The sequence below is a fragment of the Xyrauchen texanus genome, chromosome 49, assembly GCF_025860055.1.
Source record: "Xyrauchen texanus isolate HMW12.3.18 chromosome 49, RBS_HiC_50CHRs, whole genome shotgun sequence".
Taxonomy (NCBI): domain Eukaryota; kingdom Metazoa; phylum Chordata; class Actinopteri; order Cypriniformes; family Catostomidae; genus Xyrauchen; species Xyrauchen texanus.
Genome location: NC_068324.1, coordinates 10754536 through 10767313, shown reverse-complemented (window position 1 = coordinate 10767313; position 12778 = coordinate 10754536). Strand labels below are relative to the sequence as shown.

The 12778-nt window shown below is 37.3% G+C and overlaps 1 protein-coding gene across 1 annotated transcript in view; it reads right to left on the bottom strand.

Moving 5' to 3' along the window:
- The window catches only part of elmo3 (engulfment and cell motility 3), a 29066-nt gene that overhangs the window by 10903 nt on the left and 5385 nt on the right, over positions 1-12778 (bottom strand). Inside the window, exons 3-14 of the mRNA XM_052122915.1 lie at positions 9939-9979; positions 9766-9838; positions 5832-5882; positions 5454-5623; positions 5254-5353; positions 4547-4698; positions 3082-3160; positions 2405-2455; positions 1996-2118; positions 1565-1687; positions 1340-1444; positions 969-1077 (exon numbers count right to left, since the gene is read on the bottom strand). Coding sequence (XP_051978875.1) covers positions 969-1077; positions 1340-1444; positions 1565-1687; positions 1996-2118; positions 2405-2455; positions 3082-3160; positions 4547-4698; positions 5254-5353; positions 5454-5623; positions 5832-5882; positions 9766-9838; positions 9939-9979 — 1177 coding nt within the window. The remainder of the gene's footprint in view (positions 1-968; positions 1078-1339; positions 1445-1564; positions 1688-1995; positions 2119-2404; positions 2456-3081; positions 3161-4546; positions 4699-5253; positions 5354-5453; positions 5624-5831; positions 5883-9765; positions 9839-9938; positions 9980-12778) is intronic.

The following is a 12778-nucleotide window of genomic DNA, read 5'->3' as shown; positions in this document are numbered from 1 at the left end:
ATTTACACTGAATGCATTTTTGCATCTATCCGCGCTGTTTTTCAATTGTTTTTCTATGAAAACGTGCTAGACAGACGTTTTTGACCGATGTGTTGCACCTCACTGTTTTTTCAGCATCTCGTGCAGGAGTGCCACATTTTTAAGATGCCATGCCAAGTTAAATGTGCAATTTTTTAATATGTCATCTTGGACTTACACTGAGACCTAGTGGCGTGGATGCTGCATCATTCAAACACAATACATTTCAGGTTACTGATGCCATTGTAGAAATTCATTATTCACTGTCAGACACGATTCATTTAATCCATGAGTGAAAGTGTCCAAAAGCAGGATGATTACTGAGATTAAGCAAGTACGGTAGCATTCAACTGGTCATGCAATAATAACATGGGATCCTGCATGATGAAGGGACCCTCTCCCTTCCCTCTCTTTTATAAGGTTACTGATATGAGTCTTCATCTCAAGCGAGTGCTCATGATTTTATGCATACGTTTTAAAAAACTTATTTCTTTGGGACTAAAATCTTCTTTTAATGAGGAAAAAACAAATACTGAGTGCAATTTTAAAATAACTAACTTTAAAAAACACATCTTGAGACACCTGCGTACTACTTTATTCATTGCATTGTCTCTACCTTTTTTTAAATGCAAGAATTGGTTGAATCTCAGTCATTTGTTTTTGTTTTCTTGATTCTCTTTCCATATCTACATTGCATGTATGTGAGTGCTTATGTACATAATCTGTAAAGCACTTTATAAACACCATTATAACAGGTGTATTTTTGCTTGCATCAATTTAAAAATGGCTTCTACTCTGACTAATTCTATAATAAAAAAACAGAACAGCTACATTTAGAACTGCCAAGATATGTTGGCAAAACATTCGGGAGATTGCATTCGGTTTCATGTGCCATTTAAAATTCTGATCATTTACACTGATCATCTCCAGTACAGTTTCAGGTCACTCACGAGGTTCTCCGATGCGCAAGATCTCGCAGAGGATGAGGGTGAGCTGGATACTGCTGCGTGCAAACGGACACTCGTGTTTGTCCTCCCTGCTGCTGTTCTCCAACACAAACTGAGAGTGAGACGGAGAGAACGTCATTGGTCGGTAGATGCCAAGATGATGCATTAAGTGTCCATTATGAAAGCTGCATGCATAATGATTGTAAAACAATGAGCAAAGAGATGTTTAAAATAGTTTCAGATGGAGTATAGCATGTTACACCCCAGGACACTTTTCAAAATTATTTCATGTCTATTACCCAGATACTGTGCAGGAATGTCTACAAAAGGTCTTTTTAAGAAGTTACAGTTTCTCTCTGTCTGGGCCCACTCACCCTGCTGTAAGCGTCAGGGTAACGGGAGGCAAAATACGCCATGGTGTCCAATGCCAGGAGGCCCGGAGGACAGCGGCCCAGATCCTGGCCAGGATTACTGTTATTCTAACACGCACACAAAAACAACAGATGAACAAACTCACAATTAGGACTTGAATGGAGTAGGGTTAGTGGCATGATTTATTGTGAAAACAATACTTTTCATAACATTTTTACCATACACACCGAGAAGCCAAGCTTCTTAAACTCTTTAGCACAGAGTGAACGTCGACGCTCGTTGCTCAGACCGCTCTCACTCTCCGTCTCAAACGCAGCCTGACGCAAAATGTGCAGCATCTCTCTCTGCTCCTGAAAGGAGAGAAAACACAAACACACAGAGAGAGGAATATTTAGACTGCTGGAGAAATGAGGGGGGCAGAATGTCTGTGTGAGACTGTGAAAAAGAAAGTAAGATGAACTCAGAGATCCCACACCTTTTGACCAGTCAATGTCCAGTTCTTCTAGTTGTGCGTAATTACTGGATAGGGATTTTTAACATCATTTTACAGAGATTGCACACAAAGAGCCATTTCTAGCTAAATAAAAACAGTTTAGAGCTCAAATGGTAACTCAGAAAGGAAGATTAAACAAAGAGTAATGACAAATGAACAGAAGACCTGGTTGTAAGAGTCGAGAGGTGTTCTCATGCGGGGCTCCAGGTGGTTTAGACGGACAGTCTGCAGCACATAGAGGTAATGTGCCATCTCATCACCTGCTGAACTAGAGCTGTGGATGATGTTCTGAAAATAGCATGTGAGCAGACAGAATTTATGTAAATGTAGAATTTATATAATACATGTTCATAGAGTAGATTTTATTATCAAATTTCATGTTACAAAGTCACAGTTCTAATAATTTAAGTTACTTTAAGTGTATTTTTTTTATTTAAAGAAACAAATTCAATGAGGAAGTTTGATATTATGACTATGGCAATACAAAGGGGATGACATGGTTTCAAAATTAGTTTTACCAAATTGTTCCATCGTGATTTTATAACAAAGAATCAAATTAATGCAACTTTCCCACCTTGTGAATGTACTGGCGAAGATTCCTTTTCTCAAGAAAGTCAAAAAGCTCCTGAAATCAATTCAAATAATTTCTAATTTAAATCAGAATGAGATAAACTGACATTATTAAACACAAAACACCACAAAACTGATATTCAGTCATCACTAAACACATAAAAAAAAACTGAAGAAAGGTCTTACATTGTGATTTAAACCATGTATTATGTTATAACAAGCCAGTAACTCTTTCATTTTATTTACTCACAATTCTGGCAAAAAAGGCAATTCTGGTAACACGTTACAATAAAGTTGTATGCATTTGATATCATTTTATTAGATTAGTTAAAATGAACTAACAATGAACAACACTTTACAGCACAAATATTTTTCAACATTCATTCATGATCCCTAACGCATTAACTCATTTTAACAAATAAAACCTTATTGTAAAGTTTTGCTGCAATTTTTAGTTTTATTTTTGGACTGGGACCCATTCCCGATTAATAATGCAGAGTTGCCACTGGCAAAATCGTTCTCATATACCAAGAGCCAGTTTGGACACTCTCTCGGTCCAGGTAATTAGACTTAAATGCTGAACTAAAAAGTTTCTTATTTTGAACATAACCCTGCACTATTTAAATACTAACAGACAGTGGCAGCAACACCATGATGTCAGAGAGATTGTCTACTGCTCACCTGTCTGTCTGCCTCTCCAGCAGCCTGTAACATTGCCATCAGCAGAGCCATGGCCTTAGTCTGCAGCTGTTGATTTGTTCTGCAGTAAGAATGGACAATCGAAGAGAAAAGAAAAAGATAGAGGTGAGAAGATGGCACTCTATCTTAAATATGATCAATATCTATTCTATGACATTATCTAACCAAGAAGAGCAAGAAACATTCAGTTGCCTTACAAGAAAGGAACTTGTTTTGTTTAATTAGATAGGAATCTTAAGTTTTTCTAAGCCCTCATTTTGAGCTGCAAGTTCAGTCACATAAATAAAAAAAACTAAATGGGATCTCAGAGAATGACACTTTCTAAGTTTATTACATAGAATATGAAGCAGAGCAAAACTTCCCTGCATTTTACCACACTGTAATGAAGCGTGAACTGCTGCCCTCTAGTAAATTTCCCATTTATGGTCAATATACAGTAATTGCTGTAATTTTTTCTTGAAAACTTTGAAATACACACAAAAGGATTTTTGCTGCTTGTTTAATTTACTTAATTTAACTGAACTAAAGCAACACAATTCTAGAACACTTTGTCACAAGATGATTTTATTGCATTTAATAAATTTGTAAAATGGAAGTTTACTTAATTCATTTGAGTTGGGAATACATTCATATTTAGTGGTGTTGATGTAGCATTGACGTAACTGGACAGGCGATTTAAATTTCCCAGCATGCTTTGTATGGGACTGTATAGGAAGAAAAGTGTTGAAATCAAGTGTTATTTTATGCAATTTTGAGCAAGATGAGAATAGGAAGAGATTTGTTAATGTTTAAGGTTCTGTTATATTGGTGTTTAAAAGGAGAGTCTGTTATGCTGGAGCTATCAGTGTTACCATTGGGGTGAAGAATGGCACTTGTGCTTCGGCTGTGGATGGACTTCTTTCAAGTGATACTTGAATTGAGTGCTGCTTAACTTCATGAGCAGTTGATTCTAAATTGTTTTGCTGTCCTTACACTTGCTCACCTGGCATATACTAATGTTTAATAAAATACTAAGTTGGCCCAACATAAGAAAATGTATTAAATAAACCGTAACACACTGAGTTTGATCAACCCAATGAAGTTGAGTTACAACTTCTATAGTATATTTGACCAAATCCAACTAAATTATGTCAATAAAAATTAAAATCTGAATTAAAGAAATTAAATTACTTGTAAAAACTTTCAATTAATTCATTTTGAAATGTTATTGTGCCAGGCTGGATGGGCTGCTCAAACAAATAAAATACCACATTATAATTCAAATTATTTTATAGGTTTCATTTAGTATGCCATAAACCTAGTGTACTACACCTAAGAACCATCTTTGTGGTGTATTTTACAGTTTAGAAAACTCACAACTATCTAGTTCCTGTTCCGCACCCATAAGATAAACATTGGTAAAATTGCGAAATGATGGTTTTCTGAATGACCAAGTATTCATACATACACCTGCAGATGTGAGATGAGTCTCTCCAGAGTGATTTCTTGTTTGACCTCATTAAACAAACTATTGCTGCTGAGCACCATGCTCTCCAGGATGGCCAGTGACACTTGCTGGATAGATGCATCCAGCACCTTTGCATTTACAAAACTGGCAATCTAAAAAAACAAACAATTAAATGCATGAAAACACAGACTTTCACACTTAGGGACGGCAAGAGATTAAAGAAGACAAAAATTACAACAACAGACCAGAGTAGTGGGAGGGATAGAGTACAACAGCTGCAGAAAGTACTTTAATGGACATGTAATGTTAATTTGAGTTGAAAACATTTTATTATATGAGAAGATTGAGACCACAGAGTGAACCGTGAGACTTGAAACTAGCACAGCTATGTAGGATATAATGGCCAAAAATAGAAGACCACAGAATATTGCTATTGACCAATCAGAATTAAATATTCAACAGTGCTGTGTAACACGCTAGTGATAATGTAGAGTCAGCCAGTTATTATTGCAAAATAATGGCTAATTAGAAAATGTATAAATAAATGGACATTAAATATTAATCGGAGTTGTTAATTATTTACCTCAACTGTTCATTCTACAAATATATATATTTGACCACAGAATGATAACCAGAATTTATAAAAGAGATGTCTAAGGTTTGTGCTTTATGTTAAATGTGAAGGGTACTGTGTAGCTGGATTTCACCTTTTTTGTAAAGACACTAGATAGATTCTCCCAGGACACAATGCCATGATCCATGAGCTCCATGAAAGCAGTGAGTGTGTGTGTCATTATCAGAGGAGCCCTGGAGACAGGAAATCAAACTATTATGTTCTTTGGTCTATACACTTGCAATTATAACTATTGAGTGAGAAAGAGAGGAATGAGTCAGACATGAAACTCACTCGTGAGCGTCCTCTACAATCTTGACAAGCAAGGAGTGCCCATCACGACTGATAAACTCTTGAGCAAACGTGATGTCAGTGGAAACGGTCGCTAGCTGCTTCAGAGAGTCACAGCGCACTCCCGAGTCTGAACTCTGAATGCCTTTATACAGATCTTCAGCACAACGGCCCTGACAAGCACACATACAATGCTGTAAATCACTTCACTAATACAGCATAAATGGTCATTACATGTTATCGTGCAGACTGAAATTTGTTTCTGACACATACAATGAGCAAACTTATAAGATGTAATTAACAAGTTATATACTGTCAGTGTCATACTCTCATTGCAAAATAACAATTTTGTGTACATGAGGTTGTAGTGCAAGTACTCACTGGTGCTTTGGTTAAACGAAGAATGCTGCCATTTTTTATGTCCAGGCGATTCTATAGAACAAACATCATCAAATGGCCAACTGTCAGTTTTGAGGAAGTGATACAGCTATTATTAAACATAATTATAACCACCAGAAATGTGTCCATATGTTAATATAAAAGATTGAGAGAGACTGAGAGACAGATAGAAAGAAAAAATAGAAAGAACGACAAATAGAAACAGAAGACAGAATGACAGAAAGCAGAAAGTAAAAAGGACAGAAGAGCAGAAAGAAAAAAGCAAGACAGAAAAATTAACAACAGACAGGCAGTCAGAAAGAAAGATGAAAGAAAGAAAGATAGAAGAAAGAAAGAAGACACAAGAAGGAAGATAGAAAAAACAGACATGACAGAACAGACACACAAGTCTGACACACAGAAAAAGAAAGACAGAACATAATAATGACAGAAAGCAAGACAACAGGCTGGCAGAAAGAAAGACGACAGACAGGTAGAAAGAAAGAAAGAAAGACCACAAGAAAGAAAGAGCAAAACAGAAAAAGAACAACAAACATTCAGAAAAAAGAAAGACAGAACACAAGAATAACAGAAAGCAACAGAAAAACACGACACAGACACACAGAAAGAAAGAAAGAAAGAAAGAAAGAAAGGAGAAAAAGTAAAAGAAAAAGGATAGCAAGGAAGGAAAAAGGATAGAAAGACAGACAGAAGATAAGAAAGGATGAAAGCAATAAAGAATAGAGCAAGACAGAACGACAGACAGACAATCAGAAAAAAGACAGATGGACAGAAAAAAGGAAGACAAAATGCAAGAAAAAAAAAGAAAGAAAAAAAAAGAGTGTGAAGAGAGTGACGGAACTGCAACTCTGTACATATCGTATAGGTAATTCCTACTAATCTGAAACATTCTGGCTTTGAAACTTGAAAAATACAACATACTATTATAAGTATCTTCATGATTCATCATTACAGGGACATGTTAAAGATTGTAGTAGTCATCCGGTCAAAATAAATTAATGTAAAATTCAGATGTCCATCCAGTTAAATGGGCAGCGTCAGGGTGGACAATAACAGGGTGGACATTCAGTGGATAAATGAGACACTACATGGTCTGTGATTGATATCTAGGAAACATATTTCTAAACTAATATTGTTTAACCCATATATATGGGTTTAACCCATAAACCCATATATCTTCCCATAACAGAGTGGACATGTTATGCTTGAGCACATATAACATATACAATAATCAGTGTGTGAGACATAATTTCATTACATACATCTTCAATGAAATGTCATAGTATAACAGGGTGGACAATAAATCAAAGGGCACACAAAAACCTTCAATATCAGTGATAAAATTACACATTTACCACAATTGAATGCATTTTAGTGAGAGAATGTAATACTTAACAAGAGTACCTGTATGGGGAAACAATAGATATCCAAAGATTTAGCACTTATTTTTGTCAATGTTTGATGTGCAGATTAATTAGAATTAATTAGAAAAGGATTTAAATTATTTAAAATGTAACTTTATGCCAATTGTAATCGTAAAAATTGTTTTTAACAATATAAATACCACACACACACACACTTGTACTGGGGACTTATTAACACCAAATTGTAGGAATGACCCATTTATAAAGGGAAACTAACACAACAGTAGATTATGGACTTCTGAAGCAACAAAACAAGTGGGTATACCGAGGGTATACACAAATAGTAATCCTTAGCAGTCATTATACGCAAACAGCCCTGGTGAAAAAGGAAGCATAAGGCATATACGTGTGCATGGTCCCAAAAATACCACTGGATAGTACATAAAAAAAAAGACTTATCAAATCAAAGCTTACTTATTCCAAATATTCAGTAAGCTCTTAAGGCCCGGGTATACTTCGTTGTTGTGAGTTCCGACTGGAGTATACACTTCCGACCACGAGCAAACACAAACAACTTTGAAGCATTTCAACTAGAACTGCTTGATGATACTACAGGTGAAACTCGAAAAATTAGAATATCGTGCAAAAGTTCATTAATTTCAGTAATTCAACTTAAAAGGTGAAACTAATATATTATATAGACTCATTACAAGCAAAGTAAGATATTTCAAGCCTTTATTTGATATAATTTTGATGATTATGGCTTACAGCTTATGAAAACCCCAAATTCAGAATCTCAGAAAATTAGAATATTGTGAAAAGGTTCAGTATTGTAGGCTCAAAGTGTCACACTCTAATCAGCTAAACACCTGCAAAGGGTTCCTGAGCCTTTAAATGGTCTCTCAGTCTGGTTCAGTTGAATTCACAATCATGGGGAAGACTGCTGACCTGACAGTTGTGCAGAAAACCATCATTGACACCCTCCACAAGGAGGGAAAGCCTCAAAAGGTAATTGCAAAAGAAGTTGGATGTTCTCAAAGTGCTGTATCAAAGCGCATTAATAGAAAGTTAAGTGGAAGGGAAAAGTGTGGAAGAAAAAGGTGCACAAGCAGCAGGGATGACCGTAGCCTGGAGAGGATTGTCAGGAAAAGGCCATTCAAATGTGTGGAGGAGCTTCACAAGGAGTGGACTGAGGCTGGAGTTACTGCATCAAGAGCCACCACACACAGACGGGTCCTGGACATGGGCTTCAAATGTCAAACGTCTTACCTGGGCTAAAGAAAAAAGAACTGGTCTGTTGCTCAGTGGTCCAAAGTCCTCTTTTCTGATGAGAGCAAATTTTGCATCTCATTTGGAAACCAAGGTCCCAGAGTCTGGAGGAAGAATGGAGAGGCACATAATCCAAGATGCTTGAAGTCCAGTGTGAAGTTTCCACAGTCTGTGTTGGTTTGGGGAGCCATGTCATCGGCTGGTGTTGGTCCACTGTGCTTTATTAAGTCCAGAGTCAACGCAGCCGTCTACCGGGACATTTTAGAGCACTTCATGCTTCCTTCAGCAGACAAGCTTTATGGAGATGCTGACTTCATTTTCCAGCAGGACTTGGCACCTGCCCACACTGCCAAAAGTACCAAAACCTGGTTCAATGACCATGGTATTACTGTGCTTGATTGGCCAGCAAACTCGCCTGACCTGAACCCCATAGAGAATCTATGGGGCATTGCTAAGAGAAAGATGAGAGACATGAGACCAAACAATGCAGAAGAGCTGAAGGCCGCTATTGAAGCATCTTGGTCTTCCATAACACCTCAGCAGTGCCACAGGCTGATAGCATCCATGCCACGCCGCTTTGAGGCAGTAATTAATGCAAAAGGGGCCCAAACCAAGTACTGAGTACATATGCATGATTATACTTTTCAGAGAGCCGACATTTCTGTATTTAAAATCCTTTTTTTATTGATTTCATGTAATATTCAAATTTTCTGAGATTCTGAATTTGGGGTTTTCATAAGCTGTAAGCCATAATCATCAAAATTATATCAAATAAAGGCTTGAAATATCTTACTTTGCTTGTAATGAGTCTATATAATATATTAGTTTCACCTTTTAAGTTGAATTACTGAAATTAATGAACTTTTGCACGATATTCTAATTTTTCGAGTTTCACCTGTATTTTAGTATATTCAACAATGCACACAGAGGAGGACTGTCCGCATGTCGGAACAAATCTGGAGCGATCAGCAATGCGGACAACCAAAGTATACTTTGGCCTTTAGAGTCACATGACACATCCCCTCTGCTCAGGTTACAGACAGACAGAAACTAAAGCAGCGATTTAAGTGCAAACACAACCACAGCATGAAGTCCATCTGTGACCACACCCAAGGTCAACAGCTAAATATAGCCCTGTATGATAACCGAACAATACTAGAGCAAATGGCTGTAGGTTAGACTTAAACTCTCTATACACACACACACACACACACACACACACACACACACACACACACACACACACACACACACACACACACGAAACGGTGGAAATGACTTACAGATTCAGTGATGTAGGTCTGGACTCCATCTGCATACTGCAGAGCATAATTGTCAGGGCCTGGAAGATTCCACCTTTAAAAATAATACACCCTTTACAAAAACATATATTTTCCCCCTATGGATATTTAAGCTACAGAAATAAACACCTCTGTATTCAAAAATACTGACTTACTTGTCGCAAACCTCTTTTATGACAGCAGTGAGGGGCTTTTTCTGGAAGAAAAAAAAGGGTAAAATGTGAAACGCATTGGACGCTAAACACAGCAGAGAAACAGATAATTTGATTAAATGTTTGTCTAACAACCAAGAAAGAGTCATTTGACTGACTTAACTGGATTCTAAACACACTGTTGAAAGGTATAGTTCACTCAAATTTAATTCATTATTTACTCACAATCATGTTTCAAATCCTGTACAACTTACTTTCTTGCAAGGAACACAAAATAATATGTGAAGCAGAATGTCACCATTCAATTTCATTGCATCTATTTCCATACCATGAAAGTGAATAGTGGCCAAGATGAACATTCAGCCTAACGTCTCCTTTTATAACAACATGAGGGTGAGTGAATGGCAGAATTTTCGCTTTTGAGTGAACTCTCTCTTTAAAGCTCGGAGAGATTTTATTAATCTTAAAAGATTTTCAACAAAACAAAAACACAAAATATGAGAGCATCTCCCATGTCAGCATCTGAAAGAGCTCGTAATTTGTGGCTGCCGCTGTGGCTCACCAATCAGAAATTTTGGTGTTCTGCGGTTGACCAAACACTGCCCTATAATTTGTGGCCAATGGGCTGGCGAGCCATGTGGAAGCATTTGGAATAGCGAGGAAGTGAAGCAGGGAAGGTCATTAGGGGGTTTGAGGTTCTTTGTTATCCATAAGCACCAATCACTGTCACACAACAGGTTCATTCATATTTCAACCCTGTTATCCCATAGTGAGAAGATCCCACAGAGACCTCTGACAATGGCTAGCCCTTCATATTGTGAAGACTTCACTCACAATAACACATCCTGTTAAGACATCTTGGGACCACAATGTGACCAAAACCTATGATGATATTGAATATGCACAACACTTGTCCACCCTATTGTTTTAACTGGGCAGATGCCATAATAGCTCATTCAAAAGCAACTGAGAATGAACTAATTGGTTATGATTTGTAAGATGTAGAAAGCCCTTCATCATGTAGACCAAATACATTTAAATAACAAAAGTCTGCTGTAAGATACAAAGTTGCTTGTATCTTAGTTAAGAGAAACTTTGTTATAGCATACTACATTTCTTTATAATCAACTCTATGGTTTGTTGCAGATAATGTAGGCTTTTACAAATGGCCAGGTCTATGGGGAGGGGGGGGCTATATTTTCCTTGTGCCTCACAGAAACTGGCACCCCCCTCCCGGTCCAGAGAACAGACCACCACTTGCCGACCCAAAAGTTAAAAATACCCCCATAGGTTGAATCTTGGTACCGGTCCTGCTTTACAAATGTATTTAAGTAACTCTTTGAGATGTAAATTCTTTCAATGTAAACTAATTTTCCCTACCCAAGGGCTTTTGAGATATTTTAACTAAGGATGTCTATTTAATACCTTAAAGGTGGGGTATGTGATTTGCAAAACGGCCGGCAGATTTTGAAAATACACAACTCATAAGGTCCTACCTTCTCTCCTCCAACGCTGGCCCTGACTCCACCCATTCGAAAAACATGGACGCGCAATCATGCACGAGCGAAAACTCAGATGCGCGAGAGCGAGCCAGGCTAGCATAGGTTGGAGTTTCTGCATGACGTCACCATTTACCTGCTAAGACCGTCAACATGGCACAACATTCAGCGGTAAGTTGCACCAGATATTATTAACATTCAACAGTCACATAAATCATTAGTATTGTTAGAAAATTTATGTTTTTGAAATGTAAATATATATTGTATAAATATATATAAAAATATATTGGACGTCCTGGTTGTCACCGAAGTTTATGGCTAAATATAGGGCTGACCGATATAACGTTATCAGATGAGATTGTTATGCGCATCTCGTCAGTAAAGCACATAACATAAAGTGCATTCATTGATTAGTAAATCGCCATCAGCTGCTTTCAGATGGAGCGGCGTATACTCCACAGAGCCGTAGTTCACTAACAAGCTGGGCCGTGATAATGAAGAGTAAATTGCCCAGCTTGTCAGTGATGAACTACAGCTCTGTGTAGTAAATGCCGCTCCATCTGAAAGCAGCTGATGACTAACGGACACGCAGCGCCAGGGTGGTGGGGGAGGGGGCATGGTACGACCGTTTGATTGACACATTTTCTGTCCAATGATTCTAGATGGTCTTGAAAATGATCGGCTGGAGTTTTTCGCGTCCTGCCCGTTCCACAGATGATTAAATTGCTTAATTTTCATTTCAGTGCTTCTAATTTACAGCCAGTAAGTGGGTTAGGAATAGGATTTCAAGTTATTTTGAAAAAATGGTCAAAAAAGAAAATCACATACCCCACCTTTAATACAATGTTTGTGATTTATTTAATAAAAAACAAGTACATTTTCCAACTTCTAAAGACTCTTTTTGTATTGTCTAATTAATGCTTTAGTTGTTTTCCACAATAATCTAATGTCTTTGAATATAAGAATTATTATACTTGTACTTATTTTGGTCATTATCTATTGAAGCATCTTTACTTGCATGCCTTTTGCAGCAAATATTGATATTCAGTGAATTCTATTAATTATACGTCATGTTTTTGATTAGATTGAACATTTTAATCAACTGACCCTTTGCTAAACCCTGCCTTAAAAGGCGTTTCTGGCCAATCCTGTCTTAGCAACTGTTGCCCTGCTGCCATTGCTCCAACATGCCTTTCCTGTTTTCTAATGACAGCCTATTGTAAGTAATGTGTGTTTGAGAATTTAAGCGGGATTTTATCAAAATAAAATAAAAAATTTATCGTTGCTGCTGGGTCATTTGTAAGAGTGGCACGAGTTTCTCAGCATACAGTGTTTTTCTTTCTT